The sequence below is a fragment of the Diachasma alloeum genome, unplaced genomic scaffold (genome assembly GCF_001412515.2).
Source record: "Diachasma alloeum isolate Michigan unplaced genomic scaffold, Dall2.0 Dall_scaffold_01062, whole genome shotgun sequence".
In the NCBI taxonomy this organism is placed as follows: Eukaryota; Metazoa; Arthropoda; class Insecta; order Hymenoptera; family Braconidae; genus Diachasma; species Diachasma alloeum.
The window spans coordinates 17,829-39,304 of NW_021681173.1; the positions used below are offsets into that span (position 1 = coordinate 17,829).

Consider the following 21,476-nt stretch of genomic DNA (forward strand, 5'->3'; position numbering starts at 1 on the left):
TTGAGGTAGTTAAATTGTAATTGCAATTGGAAATTTCTCTAGCTATGGAGCGAAAAAAATTATAATGATTATTTCCAATTAAAAATTACAATGGGTGAAGTAGACATGAAATAGAAGTCCAGATTATTTAAATTTACAAATGCATAAATGGATTGGCACTTTCCATTATCGGATGCATCGAGAGGAATTAAAATTATTCATCGCGAATTATTCACTTGCGGTAATTCCGAATGTTTTAATTCATTTTTGTTGAATCCCTCAGAGACTAATGAGTTTAGCATAAAATTCCTAAATAAAATTATGATATTTTTTCTAAATAACATTTTGACTTCTCTAAACCGACTAATTATTGATATTCTTCGATAAAATTTTGTCTAATCGATAGTGACACTTCATAATTTTATTATTGCTCCCATAAATATTCATCTAGTAAAATCAATAAAATTTGCAATTGGAAATCGGAAAAAATACTAATGATTATTCCCACTAAAAAAACAATAATGAAAAATTAAAAAAAAATCATTCGAAAAATGACAACGAGTGAAACGGACGTGACATGAGGTTCCAGATTGAATCTCCAACAGATTGAATAAACAGTCAATTCCCATTATCCGAAAAATCACTGAAAACAGAAATAATTCATCGAATTCCGATTCACCCCAGCGAAATTAAACATTATCTGAAATCAATCAAGCGTATTCACCATTTCCATTAATTCCTGATTAAACATCTGCGACTCCATTCCCCCCTGGAAGAGATTTCTCCGTGATATCAATTAAAATCGTAATATTACTCTCATTTTCATTCTCCGAAAGGATAATAATTTCAGGCTACCAACAACATTCAATTCCGATTGATGCGGGGCATGCGCCGGGGGTTGTGGCCAGTCGAGGGAGACCAGTTCTCGCACACTCGATGGTTAGTTGGAGCACGACAGCGCAAGGGGCCACAAGAAACCCCGGAATCGTGATTCAAACGGATTTTCAAATCTCAATCAAAATCAAATCTAAACAAAAATAATAAAAATCCCTCCAATGACCCAATTATTTTTCTCCATTAAATGTACCTAATAAAAAAATTAACTTCCAATTTCCGCAATCAGTTCCGTCACTACATCACTTGAAAAAGAAACCTCAAAAGAAGAAATGAATTTTTAAAAAATTGCATAATTGCAAGAAGGACAATACATTTTTCCTCTGAAATTGTGATTCAATCGATTGAAAATAATTTTGTGTTCACTCTCAATTAATTGACCTTGACCCGGACTGATGTAAAATACGATAAATTTATGATTGACAATTTAAAAAATTGTCAGACAACATAATTGACGATTAGCGACTCCTAAACCCCAAAGTGTCGTTATTAAACGTCCGGTTGATCCCAAGTGACGTGAGATGGGTCCAAGTATTTACCGCCTAATTGAGGTGTGACGTTGTAAGTTGAGTGATAGACTCCGATGAATCGATAAGAGTCAGTCAACCGACCAATTACTCCCCCGACATGAGCAAAAAATATGGGAATGAAAACGTGAGACTAGTCCCCCGGGTGTCTCATTAATTTATCCGCAATAAATAAACCCGAAAAACATTGGATCAGTGAATTACTCGCTCACCGGAGAGACTGAAGACACGAGTAAATATGAATCCGCCGCTCCTGGAGTACTTTGTCGTGGCTGTATTGTGCCTGGTGGATAGGACCGCAGGTGGTAGTTGCAGAGCAGCGAAACTCTGCTGTCAGGGACGTGACTCGGGTTGTGTTATTCAAAAAGCATCGCCCAATGCAATTATCGAGAGCCCGAGGGATAAGCCGTGCTACTGCGATCATGCTTGCCTCAAGCTTAATGACTGCTGTGATGATTTTCGTGATACATGCAGTGGTAAGCTATTTTCCTGGCAATTATGCGGAAAATATCGCGGCAAATGCAGTTTGATATTTTTTTAATTCAAGTAGTAGGTGCATTCCATTTTGGGGTAGGTGGGGTGAATACAGAACAGGTCTTGGTAATGAGTGGTTTTAGGGGGAAAACTTAACATATATATTTCATTGGAAATTTATTCTAGTATAAAAACAATTCTTTGGATATTTCTTCTTTAAATAAATTGTTTTTGGATTCAAAAAAGGGATTTTGTTCGATAGATTTCGAGATTTTTAATTATCAAATTTGTCAATTGAATCTTTTCAGTTAAAATTTTCTTTTTAACGACGGCTTCTTGTAAAAAAATTATAAAAGTGAATTGAAGTTTTGAAATTAATTTTTTTTTGTATAACATCAATTTCAATTTTTGATTCAGGGAAATCAATAAATTATTCGTGAGACACTTTGAAAATCTTCGAAATATGCAATTATTCAATGATTTCGTGAATTAGATTAAAAAATGTTTTGTATCGATTTACTAAATGCAGGCAAAACGGTGCAAGTCAATTTTGACTATTGAACAGTTTTCAATGGATATCTCGGAATCTAAGGGAGACAGCAAAATTTTTATTATAACCTTTTTTGTAGGGCCGATTGAGAGCTACAACAAATGCGGTTACGAAAATTTCACTATCTCCTTTCGATTCGGAAATATTCCTCAAAAACTCAACTGGGAGATAAGTCGAGTTAAACCGTTTTACCACTCCGATACTGATTTGAATTATCACTGTTGCGAATTTGAATCCAATTTGAGATCAAATCGTTCATGGGATCCCACTTTTTTTCATTTTCGGGCTGAAATTTCCGGTACACTTCTTGAAAATTTTTATTACGCTATAGTTTAACTGAAATTTCAAGAAATTTCATCGTTGGAAATAGAAAATGTCATTGGAAAATGAATGGAAATAAATTTTAGGTGAATTATGCCGTGAAAGTTAATAGAAAATTGATGCAAATTTGTTCCGGAATTTTCAATTAATTGAAAATTCGAGGGTGCCGGAGAATTCACGTATTTCTACTGCTAAAAAGTTTGGAATTCCACTGAATTTTCTACTCAAGTTCTGAGGAAAATATCAAGATGAATTCTTCAGATAATTACAAACATAATTTCATTCAACTCATGAACCCCTTTCGCCCTCTCAGTGTCTCAAAATAAATTCTGAAATACATTTTTTCTCAAATTAAACATTAAATATTTCAAGAACCATTGGAGATAATCAAATCGTCTGATTCCAACAAATTTTTAAGTCTCAATTTTTACGTTCAGGATATTCAAGTGTTTTATACACATTTTTTTTCCTGATAAATCTTTTTAAACAGCTGTAGCTGCAAAATAAAACCCTTTAAAAAATGAGAAATGATTTAAAAAATCGGCAATTCTAACACTTTTACATAAGAAATTCCTGAAGAATTGATTTTTCACCGAAACTTTCCATCACAAAAATCATCCTGTGTCATTAAAAAAAATAAACAATAATAGAACAAAAGAATACTGTTCACCAGCGAAAAAATATCCCCATTTTAACCGTTTAAACATTAAAAACCGTCTGACGCAAATAAAAATGAGGGTAGAGGATCTCGGAAAAAATTCCCTGAAACATTGAGCATAAAAATTTGATGAATGTGCGACGAGTGATATGTTGCAGGTAATGATTCTCCGTTTTACGTTCAAAAGCTCACCCAACCCCCGAGATCTCGAAATTTTATTGTTCACCAAGTATTTCCAGCGCGTAATGGAGGGGAGAAAAAATTCTCACGAGAAAATGGAAGAGTCCCTGGGATTTTATTTATGGTGCACTGTGAGAGTGTGCAGAGGGATTTAGCACGCGAGGAAAGGGATAGAGGATTTTTTTATTTTTATTTTTTTTCCCTAGGACTTTGCGGTGTAATGCCAGAGAAATAGAGCACGGAGGAGGCTCAACAGTGTATCCCGGGGACTATCAAAAACGCCGTGCATGGAGAGTAATAAATCATGCAGGGGAGTTAGGGAATAAATGAATATGAGATTATTTATAATAAATTTTATGAACGGTCGATTTCGTGCGTTGAATAAACTTTTTATTCATCAATAAATTGGGATTAATAATCAATTGTGGAAATTGCTAAATTAGTTCGATGATTTTTCTGTTTTCTTGGGAAAATTTTCTATGAAAATCAGAAAATTTTAGAAATCTATTCCAAGTGAATGAAAAAATGAATAAAGAAAGGAATTAGAAACGAAGTTGAAAAAAATTTGAATTGAATTTTCCTGATATAAATTCATTCATTAATCTCTTATACAAATCGGGTTGAGTCGATTTTGACTTTTGATCAATTTTTGATAAATATCTCAGAATCTAAGAGAGTTAGCAAAATTTTTCTCTCAACATTTTTTATAACCCTCAATTGGCTCTACAAAAAAGGTTATGACAAAAATTTTTCTATCTCTTTCAGATTCAGAGATATTCGCAAAAAATTGGCCAACACTCAAAATCGATTTGACCCGGTTTAGCGCTTCGCTACTGAATTGTTAGAAGTATAAAATTTTGGAAACCTATTCCGATTAAATTAAAAAAAAAAGATGAGTAAAATAATTACAATTAATTGAGATAAAAAAGAAAATTCCAATTAAATATCCTTGATATAAATTCACTCGTTAATGTCTTGAGCTGCTTTCGCGGGGAGTGAATAAAAGGGAAAGTATATCTATATTTATATGGTTCAATCTTCACTCGGTGGAGAATCAATTTGAGAAGGGATAGCTGAGGGAAGAGAGAACAGAGGAAAAAAAACCTTCCAGCCCTCCTGACTTGTTCGCGCACTCTCATGTGTGTTTTTTTTCTCATCCTCCTTTTTTCGCCACTATCTTTTTTCCTCGACGAAGGCAATTCCATTTAACGCTGAAGATAGATTGTCTGTTCACCGGCTCCTAATTCTTATTTATAAGGAAATAAAGAAAACAGGGGGTGAAATATTGAATGTAATTTTTCGAGAATATTCACAATATTTGGTCTTCGGGATTGGGGAGTTGGGCTGTGGGATTTTGATGCGATGGGTTTCGGGGATCGGATCTATGAGGATGTTTGCAGAAATGAGGAGAATAGCAAATATTCCGGTGTAGTTTCGTGAAGAGAGGATGAATCGACTCTCAGATTATTTTGAGAATATCTGTGGAGGCGAGGGGTTGAAGGAAAACATCAGAAGATGTTTCTTGGAAGGAACTTTGAGAGCTACAAAAATAAAGATTGTTGATATTCCCCCTCCCCTCCCCCTTATACAGAGAAAATTATCGATGGGACTGATTTTAAATCTATCGAATAAATCTGTAATGTCTCCTATTTACTAAAGATGAAAGAAACGTGAAGTTGTTTTACATCGAAATATTTCGAAACTATCTGACCGCTAATTCTGAATTCTGATTGATCAGTGAGTCACGTGAAGTAGTCGCTGAAAAAAATCCCCGGTATTTTCAAATTCTTCAAATGGCAAAAACTTTTTCTGCGTCATATCTTTCATTTTTTCATGTGTGAAGTTTATCTTTATATCAAAACATATCTAAATTGCCTAATTGTTAATCATGAGAAAAAAACAGTATTTGTAAATTTTTTTAACGCACAAATAATTCTTCACTTCCCAGATTTTTATTTTTTCATATTTATCATACGCAAAAATGACCAATTCTTGCTTCTCAAATTTTCATACATAAACTCTAAACTCTACAAAATTCATGAAAATTCTTCGGTTTCCCAAATAATTCGAGAACATTTTTTGAAGATCTGGAAAACTGAAATTTTCCGAAGAATTCAAGAAATTTTTTCAGTTTTCTAGGAAAACAATTCACAACCCTCCCCTCATTTTTCAACAATTACAGATTTTAATCAAATTATTTTAAAAAGTAAAAAAAAAGAATTAATCGAAGATTAAAAATTATTCATTGATGCTTCACTCTTCATTCTTTCAATTCTCTTCAAGTCATTATCAATATTTATAAAACATGTATGAGTATATGAAGTTTAATGAATTCAATTTTTTCATTTTCACAACGAACAGATAAGCGCGCGCCCAATTTTACTGTTAAACAAATACAATGTTGAAATTTAAATGAAATTAATGTTGACTCGAATGATGAATTATTAAACATTAAATAAACAATTATTAGAATAAGTTGATCATCAAATCATGAAATTGAATTGTCAAAAAAATTATTCTTTACAAACCAGAGTGATGAAAATGTTTTAAATACATGAAGTAACTAATTGATTCCCTCCGAATAAATTATCAACAATTATTGAGAAGATTGCGGGTGAAAATAGCCCCTTTCTCTGTATGCAGTCCCTGGCTTCTCATCACTTTAAAATATCATAAACATTCTCGTCAGCCCCATTTAAATGTTCCATCAAACTCGGCGAAAACTTAAATAGAATCTCAACTCGTCGCGCGTAAAACAGAAGATAAATCAACCGGAAATGAAGGAAATGAGAAGGCACTGTTATGCGCCCCCGAAAATTCGAAAATTGAATTGAGACATTCACTTTACATCTCGGTACACGCCATTGTCTCCGTATATATTCCATCCGTAAGAAAAATAACAAGTTGAAGCGGAGGAAGTGGAGCTCGGTATTCTCTTACGAGAGAACTTCCCCGAAGATGAAACAAACCATTGGCCAACTTTAACAAATGGAATAAGTTTTCATGGTCTGTACATGGACCGGGCACTTTCTTAATGACATCCGGGCGGGAGAGGAAACGATAAAGCGAATTTGTCATCCGCGTTTGCTGGGTGAGATCTCCATTTTTTCAGGCTGAATGTGTGGGGGAAATATTGCGAGACGACAAATGTCAATTCAACTAACAACCAGTACTTTTTTAATTTGATTTTTTTACTCCAAGTTGAAGTTTCAAAAAAATACTATTAGTTGTTGAAATAATTAATATGATTAATCAATAATTTTGTGGAATAGAATTGTCCATTCATCAATAGTTGAATATTAAATTGAAGATTAGAATTCGAATTTAAGATGAACATTTCATAAAATTCAATAACTGTCAGCGAATTTTCATAGATGGAATGCCCTGCTGAAAAATTCCCTCACCAATTGTTGAATATTCAATTGAGAAAACAAAAAGAATGATTGTGAATAGAACAGCACTTCAGTGAATGATTAACTCAACGAGAACATGTCAAACAGCCTTTTCTCTCCCCATTTTTTCAACGATTTCCTCAAAGTTTATTGTTTTCAATTTGTTTAATTTAACCTCGTAGTCTGAATTTAGAAAGACGATTTTATTTAGTTTAATAATTACTATTGGGAATAATTTAATAATTATGTACAGGAGAAATTGATAAATACATCAATTTACAAACTCAATTTGTTTAATTTAACCTCAGAGTCTGAATTTAGAAAGACCATTTCATGTAGTTTAATAATGACTATTGGGAATAATTTAATAATTATGTACATGAGAAATTGATAAATACATCAATTTACATCTCAACATAAGCAATGCAATCTCGCATAATTTTCCCAACGAATTATCGAAACGACGGCAAATGACATTCACTGAAAGATGGAAGTTGGAGTCGAATGCAATTACTCGGTAGTTCGTGGACTGACGTAATCCTCAGCGGGGGTTTGTCAGTTAAACGTTTTCCCAGTGAAATAACTCGAAGGAGGTTTCCAAACGCAAATCCATACCTCGAGACAATTTCTGTCGCATTATCGAGGGGATCTGCACCAACACTGAGACGTGTGCAGACCAGAACGACGGGGCAATTAATTTTTTACAGTGACATTTCTTCCTCTTGTGCAGTTGCAGATTGTGCTGTGAGTGAGTGGGGAGCTTGGTCTCCCTGCGACAATGATTGTGGAGTTGGGATTCAGACAAGAAATAGAGTTATCACGAAGACTGAGCTGAATGGAGGGAAACATTGTCCACAGTTGGAGCAATTGAGAACGTGCAGGGGATTTGTTGGATGTCGTGAGCATCCAGAAGCATCTCACAAAGGTTTGTGAGGATAATTAAGAATAGCCGAGTTCACGGGTAGTCATCGAAATTTAAAAATTAATAAATAATTGGTAATGTGGGACTCATAATTCTCGATTGAGTAAATAACACTAAATTTCTTAGAAAGGATTTTCGATTAAACACATAACCATCGATCTTCCTAACTAAATTATTGATCGAATATTTCAATGCATGATTAATTTTATAATTAAAAATTGTAGAGTAATATAAACCAATTGACTAGTTGAAAATTTAACGGTCATTCTAATTTATCATTAGGGCTATCTCTGCATGGTACGAATGAAATTAATCATAAATTTGGAGAATTATGTTCCTTTCAACGTTTTCTTCGAACTAAACCATAATATTCTCGGGCACAAAATTGATTTCTTGTGAAATTTTCGATACAGAATAATTCGTTACTATTGAAAGAAAATATTTCTCTGGTGGAAAACAGAGCGTTTATAAATTATTTCAGTAGCGAAGTGGTCAAACGGTTTAAGTCGATTTTGGGTATTGGCCAGTTTTCAATGAATATCTCGAAATCTAAGGGAGATAGCAGAATTTTTCTCATGGCCTTTTTAGTAGCACTCAATTCGCTCTACAAAAAAGGTTATTATGAAAATTTCGCTATCTCCCTTAAATTCGGAAATATTTCGTTACTGATTTGTGAAAAAAAAAATTATCTTCAAAAATTGTCATTTTTTTCATTATTCAATTCATTTCCTCAAAAAATTAATTTTTTCCTCTTTAATTAATCTCTTCTTCCACTCCTCACATAATAAGTTAAACTAAAACACCTCATTTCCGTAATTTTTAAATTTCAGAGATAATCCTCCTGGCGCCCCTCCCCGAAACAAACTCCACCAGCGACGAAGTAAATTCAGTACAAAGGTAAATAAGCCACCGCAGTCCCTCAGATCACCAAAACCCTCTCCCAACCCCAATCAATAATCATTGTGCATGCATCGAGAACGCTTTTCCTGCAGAAATAATCATCCAGAATCCGTAATTTCCCGACACACACACAACTCCCGGGGATTCTCAGAGTGGATCTCGGAGACGAAAGCACATAAGATCCTCGTACAACACTGTTGAGAATTTCGTGCCGAGTTTCATTCCAAGTTTCCACCAGTGTCTCATATATTCACCCCCTACATACGGCTACCCACATAAATAAAGTTGTGTGCGTGTGCATGAGAAATTGAGATACCAAGAACGAGAAATATCTGTTCAAAATGAGGCTATTAAAATTCCTGTTTTCACGTAATGTAATCCCATTTAAATATTCATTTTCTATTTTCATAATTCCATTTAAAGAGGATTTAACATTCAACTTAAACACTCATAATTCATTTCCACAATATTCCAGCCATGTTCTTGACTATTTAACACAGTTATCTTGTTGAATTATGAGTAAAAAACAATGGAATATTTTCACTTCATTTTTATTGTAAAAAATTATTTCTGAAATATCATAATTCAAGGATTTTTCATTTTTACTTCCCCCAATTCGTCATTTTAATACTTCAATTTTAACACGGAAAAAAAATACTTGAATTTAGTTTAAAATATACTTGAATCAAGTATATTATATATTCGAATCAAGAATAATATACTTGAATCAAGTATATAATACACTTGATTCCTGTATAAAAAATATTTGATTCAAGTATATTTTATACTCAATTCAACTATATTTTTTTCCGTGAATGAATTCTCTTTATGTTTCAGCAATTGCCAAATATTCACAGTTCTCTGGGCATCGCGCATCTGCACGAGAGAATTCCCCAGCTTGACGCTAGGTAAATCCACTCGTCCATACTCAAGTAAATTCGTAAATTTTCCACAGCAGAATGTGTCACACGAAGGAGATGAGCTGACGAACAGAGTAGCGCGGGCTCGACTCCCAGCGAAGATTGTTATTGTGCTGAGAGGGTGACTCTTGACACAAGCCTTGAGGTCAACGAGTCCCCTTCACTGTGGGCATCTCAAAAAATCTCCCATTCTCTCCTAGTTTCCCTTATCACACCATTGTCATCGCAAACTTTCGTAATCCAGTATCTGTATCATGAGGCTTTATTTATACACGTCCTTCAGAGAGACAATAACTCAGTGGTGATAGCCATCCGAAACTTTTATGATATTCAAGTTTATTTTCCGTGTAATAAAACAAAAAATCCGGCCTTTTCCGTAGGCTTTACGATTTCTGACGCTAATCCCTCGATTTGAATGTAAATATCATGGAAAAATCCAGGCAGTCCCAGGGAAAATGGAAGAATCTAGTTGCCCCAGCGCGAGAATGTGGTTAAGGGGTAACAGAAGGCCACCGTTTCGTTGAAATTTTTAAACAAATTTCCTGCGCAGAATTATTAATATTTTGGCATCCAAGGCACATTGATCTTCATCATCGCCTTTTGGAAATTAATGTGCTTTGATTTGTAAAAATATCGATAACTTTCGGCAGGAAATTTTTTTCAAAAATTTGGAAAATTGGGCATTGTGTTACCCCTTAAGGGGAGACTACTGAGTTCTAAGTCGTGGGATATTGGACTGAGATTTCTCATGCATTGAAGATCGATTATATACATCTAACAACGAATATTTTGTGCAAAAAAATTAATTTTTTATTGTTTGCTTCGCAGATCGTTAAAATATTAAAAATAGTCCAGAGCCTCCAATTTTTGAGCTACAAAGCCTTTTTTCCAACACTTTTGAAAAAGTATTTGCAATAACAATTACCAATTCGTTTTTTGAAATTCGACTCCTAAAATTTTTTATTTTCAAAAAATAACGAAATTTTTTATTTTAAATGAATAACGTTAGTTTAAAAAAATAACTAAATTAGCTGTGTAGGAGTGGAACTTCAAAAAACTAATTCGTAATTGTTATTGAATATATTTTTCCAAAAATTCTGCAAAAAAAAACCTCTAGCTTAAAAATTGGAGGCCCTGGACTATTTTTAACGTTTTAACCATTTGTTGGGTAAACGAACAATAAACAATTAGTTTTTTTGTACTAATTATTCGTTATCAGACATATATAATCCAACTTCAATGTATGGTAAATCTCATTCCAATAGCCCGCGACAATAAAAACTCATAGTAGTCTCCCCTTAAACAAAACTATAAAAAAAATTGTAAGAAAATATCTGAAGTAAATATTCGTGGCTCCTAAAATTGTCCATGCATTTCCTCCGACTCTTCAATCCCTCGATTTAAATATAAAATGATTGAAAAATTCATGAAACCCCAGACAATAGACTGCCCCATAAAAGAATCTAATAACTCCACCCCCGAGGATGTGCCCCAGCCCTCAGCGAGACAATAAACCAACGAACGAATAAAATACATTTCCATACATGTTTCTTCGATTTCCCGTAATACTTTGAGCACTCGAGTGCATCGGATGCGCAATACACCGCCATTTGAAAGAAAAAAAAGTCTCAAGCTCTGCATTTATCCAGAGAATATTGCAATACTGTTGAAAGGTTTCGATCTTCCACACAGGTGTGCAGAGGAGCATAAAACGTAATTGAACAACAAGACAGATAAGGGACGGGGGTGGGAATGGGGCTGAGTTTACTGTCACGCGCAATTATTTAATACACCAGACACGCGAGAGAATGAGCCCTGACACGAGGGCGCGAGCCTCGATAAGCTCGCACGATCGTAAACCTGTCCTTTTTCTTTATCACGTTTGCTATTTCGTGGTAAATGAGAAAATCAATGGCGAGTAATGAGCTGTTTAAAAATCAATGGCCTGAGCGTCACACGATATTCAAATTTTAATGCACACAGAGCAGGGCACTGCACCACGAGCATTACTGAGAAATATTAAAATCCGTTCTGTAGTGGAAAAATTGCTAGGGAAATTACAACTCATAAACTGCGCTGATAATTAAATTTCCACGGAATCGCGGCACCATCTGCTCTTCCCATGTCTGTCTTTATCGACTCTTTGTATGTTTCCAGTTATTTTTGAATGGAGCCTATAATGCTTTTAATGGCTGCGTGCTGCACCCTCGTATATCCTTGGAATAGTGTATTTCAGGGCGAGTGCCGATCCCCGGATGAGAAAAAGTGAAGAATAATTTAACGGAATTTTTTTTGTTTTCCGTAATCTCATTAGAGGGAGGTGGAAAGTGCAGAAATGTGTTCGATTTATCTAGAATTTTTTCGGGTGTTTTTGAGATAATTGAGGAAGAGGTTTAGAGAAATTATTTATTTTCAAATTTTGAAACTCAATTGTGTGAATTTTTTTTAATAAATAAAAGATTTCTTTGGACTTAATGAGAAACCACTGCGGTTTTTATTTTCATTCGCGACAAAACATCCTGAATCATTGATTTTCTCATAAGACACTGCACTGTTAGGAAAAAAATTCTATTTAATTCGATTTAGGGCGGACGAGATAATAAAATTTTGAATTTCTCTGAAAATGCAATGGAATTTCAAATTTTTTTTAGCAGAAAAACGACAAGAATTCCCCAATTCGATTAATTTTCATCATATCATGAATTTTGAATGAAGAAATTCCTTAAAATTCCAATGAATCTGTCTTGTCAAAAATTTTCAAGAACTACACCGGAAATTTCCACCGAAAAAATTTTCAACAGCTCTCGATAATAAATTTTATACAACAAAAATCGTCCCCTGAACATTGAAAAATCCCCTTAAATTGCCCCGACATTCCCACATCTCATAAGAACCTAAAAATTCATTTGAATAGCCCCACAATATCGCGAGACATAATTTCATTACTCAACTCCGGCGATAACTCCACCCCTCCCCTTCCTAACTACACCACCCTTTGAGCCCGCATGTCTGAGTAAAACTTTACGGCCAGTCTCAAAGACTTATCGAGCTTTCCTTATTCCCCTCCATTCGATAATTACAGCACCTACACTAACGATTAATTTTTTTTGCCCCCCCGCGATTTTTTTACTCATTAAGTGTAATGATGGCATTAAGTGATGCTGGGATAAATGAACTTATACCTCACCGCAATTTTCATTAATTACGATTATGATTATGAATTCCACCCTCTTATTTCATATTAAGGTATAGAATTGATGAATGAAATGAAATTTGCATTTTAAGAAGAAATGGCGATGCCGTCTCCTCATTTGCACCTTGTAATTTCCGGTCGTGTGGCCCTCATTTTTAATGGAATTTTTCCCCCGAGTTCGGTAGTGAGTGAGTGCAAAGGGATACGAGAATCACGGCTTTATGCCTTCCTGAATATTGATGGAATGCTCTCGTTATTTTGTTTATTGGCTTTTATTTGATGGGAGTTTTATGATAATGGGTGAAGAACAACGGAATAATGACCACGACTCGTAATTTCCGGTTGAGGAATAGTGTAATGACATTCTGGTATTTCATTAACGTTCATTAAACTTTGGATCTTAATTTTTTTAGTGAGTTCCATACGTAATTATCGCATTGAAAAATTTGAGGCGAGTGAAATCAGAGTGGAAATTTGGCATCGTCTCGAGAATGGATAATTTGAGGATGATAATTCATACTTTGTTGGAAAAAAAAAAATTCGTGGACAGTTGACTAGTGATTTTGAGGGCGACATGAAATTCGATTTGAGGGGAAAAATTCAGGAATTTTTAATTTTAGATAAATATAAAAAATTTACGAACAGTTGACGATTGCGGTAGATTTAGGGGAAAAAATCATGAAATTTCAAATTAAAAATCACATTTACTCTAATTTTCCTGGTATTATTTTGATTTTCAGAGAATAACTGAAGTGAAATTGGCAGTTTCCCTTGATTTTTCCATAAAAATTTGGATTTTTAATCACGAAATGTCCTGAACTTTCAGCCAGGAAATGTCAATAGTATAATAACTCACTTTAATTACATTTTTGGAAATTTCTTTTAACATCCTCTTCTTGAAAATGAATAATAAAAAATTCCTTAACCATCCAGAAGTCTGAAATTCACAGTTTCCACTAATTTCCATCAAATGTCTATAAAATTAATGAAACATGTTATTTTTAATGACGAAATGTTCTGAAATTCAATCAAAATGTCGCAAAAAAATCTTCAAATTCAATTTTTTCAGAGAAAAAAAACTCCCGGCAATTGGCACAGCCCGATATGTCACTGCAATACCATTTTTCCGAGGATAAATTTACTACTATCAACCAAAACACACATCATCCCCCATTGAACCCCTGAACTCGCCAGAAAAAAATAGCTATCTAATGAAAATCTTATCTGACCCATTTATCGTCTGTTCAGGTTCACAAATATGTGCACTGTGCCGAGAAGATAGTGGCAACTGTCACAGTGGTGAGGAGTCTGTGGAGCCCACGGGAGTCGGCAGGTGGAAAATAATGACGTCCACATCGACACGATGTCATGGGAAATGGATCGCAAGTACCAACCTCAGGAGCTACTGCGACACCAGCGGCTGCGAGGATATGTTATCTCTGGTATTCATCTGAAATTAAAATATGCCGAGGGCATCTGGGGATGTTACGAGAAGAGATGAATCCCATTGGACGAGGATGAAAAAAAAATCCAACAAGACGCCTAATAAAATAAATGAATCGATATTTTTTCCGAGGGGTGAAAAAATTTCCGAGGTTGCTGTAAATAATTGGATGGGATGTTGAATGTAGAGTTCGCGTCAGCTCGAAGAAAAATCCCGTGTATTTTTCTTATCATCAGAGATGTAGTGGATATTATAGATCGAATTAATCTCGATAATGTACAGTACTGTAATGGCACGGGGAGAGGGGACATATCAATAAGAAATTTGATTTTACGAGGAAATGTATGTGAATGTAATCGTTAATATCGGATTGATCATTAAATAAATAGAGTAAGTTGAGTAATATGAATGAATTTCCTAATTATTTCCTAAATCATCATTTCCTGAGAATAGTGTGATCCCATTGCACGAGGATAAAAAATCCAGTGTGACGCCTGATGAAATCAATTCAATAAATTAATGAATGAAATAAATTAATCGATATTTTTTCCGAGAGTCGAAAAAATTTCCGAGGTTGCTGTAAATAATTGTATGGGATGTTGATGTGGTGAATATTATAGATTGAATTAATCTCGATAATGTACAGTACTGTAATGGCACGGGGAGAGGGGACATATCAATAAGAAATTTGATTTTACGAGGAAATGTATGTGAATGTAATCGTTAATATCGGATTGATCATTAAATAAATAGAGTAAGTTGAGTAATATGATGAATTATTACTTGCAAAGTCCCACTGTTAAAAAAATTGATATTGTGGGAATGATTTAGGAGAAAAAAAATGGAAAGTTCATGAAATTTCCCCGATTTCTCTGAATTTTTAATCAATTCCCCTAAAATTAACAGTTTCCATTGATTTTCCACGAAATTCGAGTCTTTCAAAAATAAAAAAAGCGCCGAATCACTCTTTTTTTTTCTACCGCCAAAAAGTTCATCAATTATTCATGCCAAAAAATTGTAGAGTCAACTATTATTTCAACCCGTCAATTACAATTACTCTTTTAAAGCCCGTGCCAGGCTCGTTTGAAACTTCAAAATTCACCCCCAAAATTTCATGAATGTTGACAGCTCCCAGAGCGTAGTAGTGAGCCCCCGTACACTGTGACGGTACGTGCATGTATCTCATTGTTTCCCGAGCGAGCTAATGTTGAAATGGACCTAGGGCATTGATGCGCTCGTCCTTTTGTTTTTATCCAAACCGCCGGAAGTGCCAGAGGAATTCTCCACTCGTCCCTCCTGCGGCGATTCACCCAGACAATTCAACAAAGCATTTACCTCATCCTGCAGGATGATTTTTTTTCTCTCTAAACTTTAGCTGTTCTGTCCGTCCACACATGCGGGGTATGACAGACGAAAGTTCACCTCCACTTCATTCATTTTTTAAATGGAAATATGTCGAAAAAGGAAGTTTGGTGAATAACTTTGCCTGGGAAAGCCTTTTTTAACTGCTCTACTTTTTAACATAACATCACGTGAAAGCATACGAGTAACGAATCGCAACGGGTGTCGCCGCAGGACAAAAATTGCTGTGTGCATATACGAATTCTCATTAACGATTATAAAAATAGAGAGAGAGTATATGATTCACGGGGGATTTTTGTGCACGTCTCAATTGTTTAATTCTGAATATCACATGAGAGACGTTATTTTTAGAAAAAAAAAATTTTTGCTATTTTTTTTAGGGGAAATCACGTATGAAAAAATTCAATGGAAAACCTAGCGAATTTGCCAGAAAATTTTATTGGAATTCTATCGGGTTTCTATAGAATTTCTATTGTAATTCTGTCAATAAAATTCTATTTGTTATTTGCGCTCATTCTATTAGATATTCGATAAGAAAAAGTCAATAGATTTCAAATTTCTGTTCGAATTTTTCTCTTGAGATTTTTTCTGTCAGAAATTATTGGGGACAAATTTTACATTTTTTTTCCGCTGAATTTTGTTTTGCTTTGCATTACAGAATTATCTTATCGAATATTCAATAGAATTAGCGCAAAAAACAAATGGGATTTTTCAATAGAATTCCAATAGAAGTTTCTAGCGAATTCGCTAGGTTTTCCATTCAATTTTTTCCTGCATGATGTTTTTAATGTTTTCTCATCCATTTGTGAAAAGAATACATTTCTCCATTATTCCACTCACATTGAAATAATTTTAAAAATCGTAAAGAAATGATAATCGATAGTTAGAGCTCGGAAATACCACAAAAAATGCAAAACTGAAATTTTCACAATTACAGTTTCCTACCACTTGTTGACACGACTGAAATTCCAAAAGATAGACTTATCAACCACCTCAACAACAACCTCTCCCTTCCGGAGTTCGCGGTCACCCGTCATCCCATCCTCGCCCGAAAAACCGCCGCATCCTGGAAGCTCAACTATAAAATCCCAGCGCATTAGAGCCACCAGTATCAGATCGATCGTCTCCAATCTCAAGTGTGCTCCTCTAATTCTCGTCACTCCTCTCCTTTTTTTTTTTTACAAAAACCCATCGAGTCAGTCGTGAAAGGTCCTTTTGATTAACCCCTCGAGCTTTCGTTCGAGCGATCAAGCGGAACGAAAACTGAGCCGAGTGTCAACTGAGAAGGCACTTTCAGCGAAGAGCAAAATGGCAGGAAGTAACCGAGACATCCTTTATCTCTTTGATCGTCCGGCGGAGCCCGTTTTCGTTCCAAAGGGCGACAGTGAAGTAGTTTTCGATATTCCAGCGAATTATTTGGTGAGTTTACCTAAATTATTTTCGTTTGCATGGGAAAACCCAGCGAATTCAATTCTAGACAATTCTATTGAAAACATCCAATTTATACTAAACGATAAATTATGTAGAATATGATTTTATTTACAATACTCAATAAATTATGTAGTAAATAATTAATTCAATAGCAAAGTGTTTCAAGTCGGTTTAAGTCGATTTTGACGACTGACCAGTTTTTAGTGAATATCTCGGAACCTAAGGGACATGGCTAAATTTTTATCAAGACCTTTTTTGTAGCACTCAATTTGCTCTAAAAAAAAGGTTATCACAAAAATTCCATTATCTCCTTTAGATTCGGAGATATTCGTCAAAAACTCAACTAAGAGGTAAGTCGACTTAAACCACTTTACAACTTCGCTACTGAATTATAAATAAGAATAAGAATTTTCTATCGAATTCGCCAGATTTTTCGCAAATGTTTCTCAATGTTCACCAAAAGATGACACTTTAATTGAATTTTCATTCATCCTCAGATCGACAGATATCGGCCGGTAGCTGGTTCCATTTTCAACCGATTTAACGATGCTACCGAGTCGAAAATACCGGTGAAGGAGATAAGCATTCCTGACTTGAGAATACCCCTGCAACTCGGGAGACGCGAGCCATTCTCCTTGTTCATTCCAGCTCATCGTAAGATGGCTGGCCGACTGATTGACATTTTCCTCGGGATGCGAACGTACGAGGACTTTTTATCGGTCAGCCTCTACTGCCGGGATCGGATCAATCCAAATATGTTCATCTACGCTCTGTCCGTTGCCATTCTCCATCGGCCTGATACCAAGAATCTTCCGATTCCATCGCTCCACGAGGTATTCCCGGATAAATACATGGACGGTGGAATTTTCTCCCGAGCCAAGGAGGAGGCTAATGTTGTGCCTGCTGGATCACGTGTGAGTATTGATTGCTAATGACTGCAGTTAATTTGTTCAGGTGACACCTGTTGGCATCAGTAACATCGGATCCATGAAAGTGAATGAAAGAATCAATTGCCAACCAAAATAATTGTAGAAAAGATTGTCGGCCAGTGAGAACAATGAAATGAAATATGTGGAAAAACAAATAAGACATCAATATCTTAATTGGGAACACTAAAAACGACTTGAATACGAACTTTACGACACAAATGTCTCAAAAAAGGCGACAAAAGTATCTTCATTTCAGACAGTAGCTTTCCCATTGTAATTTCACTTCAAAGCAAATCAAAGAATGAGACTTCCCTTCTCAAACATTTGCGAAAAGATCAAACAAAACGTGTTTTCAACCGCTCTCCATTATGAACTCAACGCCATTTCCCCCTCGAAAGATCACAACGGCATTCCACTTAATTACTCCAACCATCAAAGAAGTCCATTTTCAGCATCACGAATTTGTTTTGTAAACGTGTCAAGAGTTAATTAGAAAAGACAAAGGGCTCTCTCACCAATTCTTGTCGCTCTTTTGTACCTGCCACCCCAGAACAATAATTCAACTCTGTGCGACCCCCGCTTCTTTGGACTTGAATTGCCCCTCGGGAGCGCATAAATCCGAATTATTCTTCCATGCTGTCCTGAATCAGATCCCGATCGAGATTCCCCTTGATTACACGGCGTCAGATTTAGACGAGGAACATCGTGTGGCATATTGGCGTGAGGATGTCGGCATCAATCTTCATCATTGGCATTGGCATCTGGTTTATCCCTTCGACGGTGACAGAAGCATTGTGAACAAAGACAGGCGTGGGGAGCTGTTCTACTACATGCACCAGCAGATTATGGCCAGGTATGTCTTTCAAGTTTCTTGCAATTCAATTCTGTCTCACACTCGGCAATCCTTGAAGCCACTGATAGAAAGACACTTCACGCGACTGATAAAAATGCTTACAATTCCCAAAATTGTAAGATAAATCAGTAAAAAGAAGATGACACAGCTTCTTGAAATATCAAATAGATACAACACTGAGCGTCTGTGCAACCATTTGCCACGCGTGAAGAGGCTGAATAATCTTCACGATCCAATTCCGGAGGCTTACTTCCCAAAACTCGACTCGCTAGTTTCCAGCAGGACTTGGCCATCGCGTCCAGCTGGCGCAAAACTCTACGACATAAATCGAACAGTCGACCAAGTGCGATTCGACCTCGAGGGCATGGTGAGATGGAGGGATCGCATTTACGAAGCCATTCACACGGGCTCGTTCATGAATGCCCAGGGCGAGAGGGTGCAACTTACTGAGAAGGGTGGTATTGATGTTCTTGGTAACATGGTTGAGGCCAGCATTCTGACACCCAATGACAATTTATACGGCGATCTCCATAACCTCGGACATGTCGCTATCGCTTACTGCCACGATCCCGATCATCGGTATTTGGTAAGCTTAAAGGACTTAAGGACCGGGGATTGAGCATTTCCATTACAAATTTCAAATGGGTTCAGTCATATTTCCACGACTTGCCACGAAAAAAAAGTAACAATATCACTGAATGCAACCACAACCTTTGCCCTCATGTAGGAATCGTTTGGAGTGATGGGTGACTCGGCAACAGCCATGAGAGATCCTGTATTCTACAGATGGCACGCCTTTATCAATGACATCTTCCTGGAGCACAAGACTACTCTACCTGCATACGAGCGCAATCAGGTAAGCGATCATTCCCGCAATCGATTCCTCAAGAATTATTACAAGCAGAAGAATACGGCTCCACTCAATTAATAGTTGGAGTACCCGGGAATTGAGATCTCAGGACTTCAAGTGGCCACCCCCAACCAGACTCCCAATATCTTAATGACTTTTTGGAATAAGAGTGACATTGATCTCTCCAGAGGTCTCGATTTCACACCTAGGGGGCCAGTACTCGCTAGATTCACTCATCTCAATCACGCAGGCTTCACTTACACGATTAATGTCAATAACCGTGGAAACAATAATCAGATGGGTAAATCATAGTCTTGTGGTTTCTCAGCAATTCCTCAATTTCCTTGTCTAAAATCCGGCTTTCAATTGACCAGGAACCGTCAGAATTTTCGTCGGCCCAAAGAACGACGAACGCAACGTTCCCTTGAACATTCGCGATCAACAGCAACTCATGATTGAACTCGACAAATTCACTGTTACACGTGAGTCATAATGAATCTGTTCATCAGAGTTGAATATCTCGGTTGAATTGTTTTCATTGAAAATGCATTTCCATTGAGCAGTACGTCCCGGCCAGAACACGATAACGAGAAACTCGAAGGACTCAAGCGTGACAATTCCATTCGAGAGAACTTTCCGTAACCTGGACAGCAATAGACCAACTGGTGGTGATAGCCTTGAACAATTCAACCTCTGTGGATGTGGATGGCCACAGCACATGCTTGTACCAAAAGGCAATGTCCAAGGATTCCCCATGTACTTATTCGTCATGGTTTCGGACTTCGCGGGGGATGTGGTGAGTAATTAAGATGTATCACATTATCCGCATCTCAATTGATGACTGTTGCCAATAATTTAGTTCTCCCATGAGATTCGAATCCCATTTCAATTCTTCAATTAAAAACTCATTCTCAACATCCACCCATTACCCTAAAATCTAAAATCTAATCAATCGATAATGCCACTGATGGGATAACGCGTAAAGCTGTTTGAATCCAATTAAGAATCTGATGGAAATCGTTAAATCAGGTTGAACAAGCTCAGCCAGTGGGATGCAGCGATGCTGGAAGTTACTGTGGTATCCGGGACAGAAAATATCCTGATGCTCGTGCTATGGGTTATCCGTTCGATCGCCGACCACGTGCCGGAGTTGAGAGCCTCCAGCAATTTCTAACCCCTAACATGGCTGTGATTGAGATAAGCGTTAGATTCACTGATTCCGTACTGCCACGGACACGATCTGGCAGTGTTGAGAATGCTCTGACTTTTGCCTGAGGGGTGAGAAGGGGGAGGTACATTCAACTTTCGCTTATGATTATCGCTGATTTGTAAAGCTAATTTTTCAAAATTATGAATAAAGGTTTTTTCGAGGCTAACTTTGGACTTGTTCATTTCCCCAACTTTCTTTGAAGATTACAGAGCATCTCAAAATATTCTCGGGCTGTCTGAAAAAATTTAGTTTTTAGTTTGATCTCAACAAGTCCTCACAAAGAAACTATTCTTCATCTCCACTATCATTAAACCCTCTCAGATAAGATTCATCCAACAACCATAACAACTTTCCCTAAATAACAAGGTAATCATGTCTCGCCTCCCGAAACTTTCGCTATACTTCTCATTTCCCCAACGAACTCAACACGTGAGCTTTGGTTCCTCGTTTGTATGGACTGCCAAGTCCTCTATTATCGGTGCAAAGT

The 21,476-nt window shown here is 36.2% G+C and overlaps 2 protein-coding genes across 2 annotated transcripts; both read left to right on the forward strand.

Moving 5' to 3' along the window:
• Positions 1–937: 937 nt before the first annotated feature.
• On the forward strand, positions 938–14,759 carry LOC107045733 (somatomedin-B and thrombospondin type-1 domain-containing protein). The gene is made up of 5 exons (XM_015268076.1): positions 938–1,876; positions 7,706–7,900; positions 8,728–8,794; positions 9,635–9,705; positions 14,159–14,759. The coding sequence occupies exons 1-5, from the start codon at positions 1,639–1,641 to the stop codon at positions 14,362–14,364; spliced, it is 777 nt and encodes a 258-aa protein (XP_015123562.1). The 5' UTR covers positions 938–1,638; the 3' UTR covers positions 14,365–14,759.
• A 2,190-nt stretch (positions 14,760–16,949) lies between these two features.
• Positions 16,950–21,140, forward strand: LOC107045730 (phenoloxidase 1). Its single transcript, XM_015268073.1, has 9 exons — positions 16,950–17,135; positions 17,645–18,061; positions 18,727–18,929; positions 19,098–19,515; positions 19,657–19,785; positions 19,861–20,080; positions 20,154–20,261; positions 20,343–20,575; positions 20,809–21,140. The coding sequence occupies exons 1-9, from the start codon at positions 17,025–17,027 to the stop codon at positions 21,052–21,054; spliced, it is 2,085 nt and encodes a 694-aa protein (XP_015123559.1). The 5' UTR covers positions 16,950–17,024; the 3' UTR covers positions 21,055–21,140.
• Positions 21,141–21,476: the final 336 nt, after the last annotated feature.

Excerpts from the sequence above, each read along its gene's own strand:
- LOC107045730 (XM_015268073.1), top strand. The coding sequence starts at position 17,025 with ATGGCAGGAAGTAACCGAGACATCCTTTATCTCTTTGATCGTCCGGCG. Across the intron at positions 19,516-19,656 it reads ATCCCGATCATCGGTATTTG|GAATCGTTTGGAGTGATGGG; the intron begins GTAAGCTTAAAG and ends GCCCTCATGTAG. Across the intron at positions 19,786-19,860 it reads CTGCATACGAGCGCAATCAG|TTGGAGTACCCGGGAATTGA; the intron begins GTAAGCGATCAT and ends CTCAATTAATAG.
- LOC107045733 (XM_015268076.1), top strand. The coding sequence starts at position 1,639 with ATGAATCCGCCGCTCCTGGAGTACTTTGTCGTGGCTGTATTGTGCCTG. Across the intron at positions 1,877-7,705 it reads TTTTCGTGATACATGCAGTG|TTGCAGATTGTGCTGTGAGT; the intron begins GTAAGCTATTTT and ends CCTCTTGTGCAG. Across the intron at positions 9,706-14,158 it reads ATTCCCCAGCTTGACGCTAG|GTTCACAAATATGTGCACTG; the intron begins GTAAATCCACTC and ends TCGTCTGTTCAG.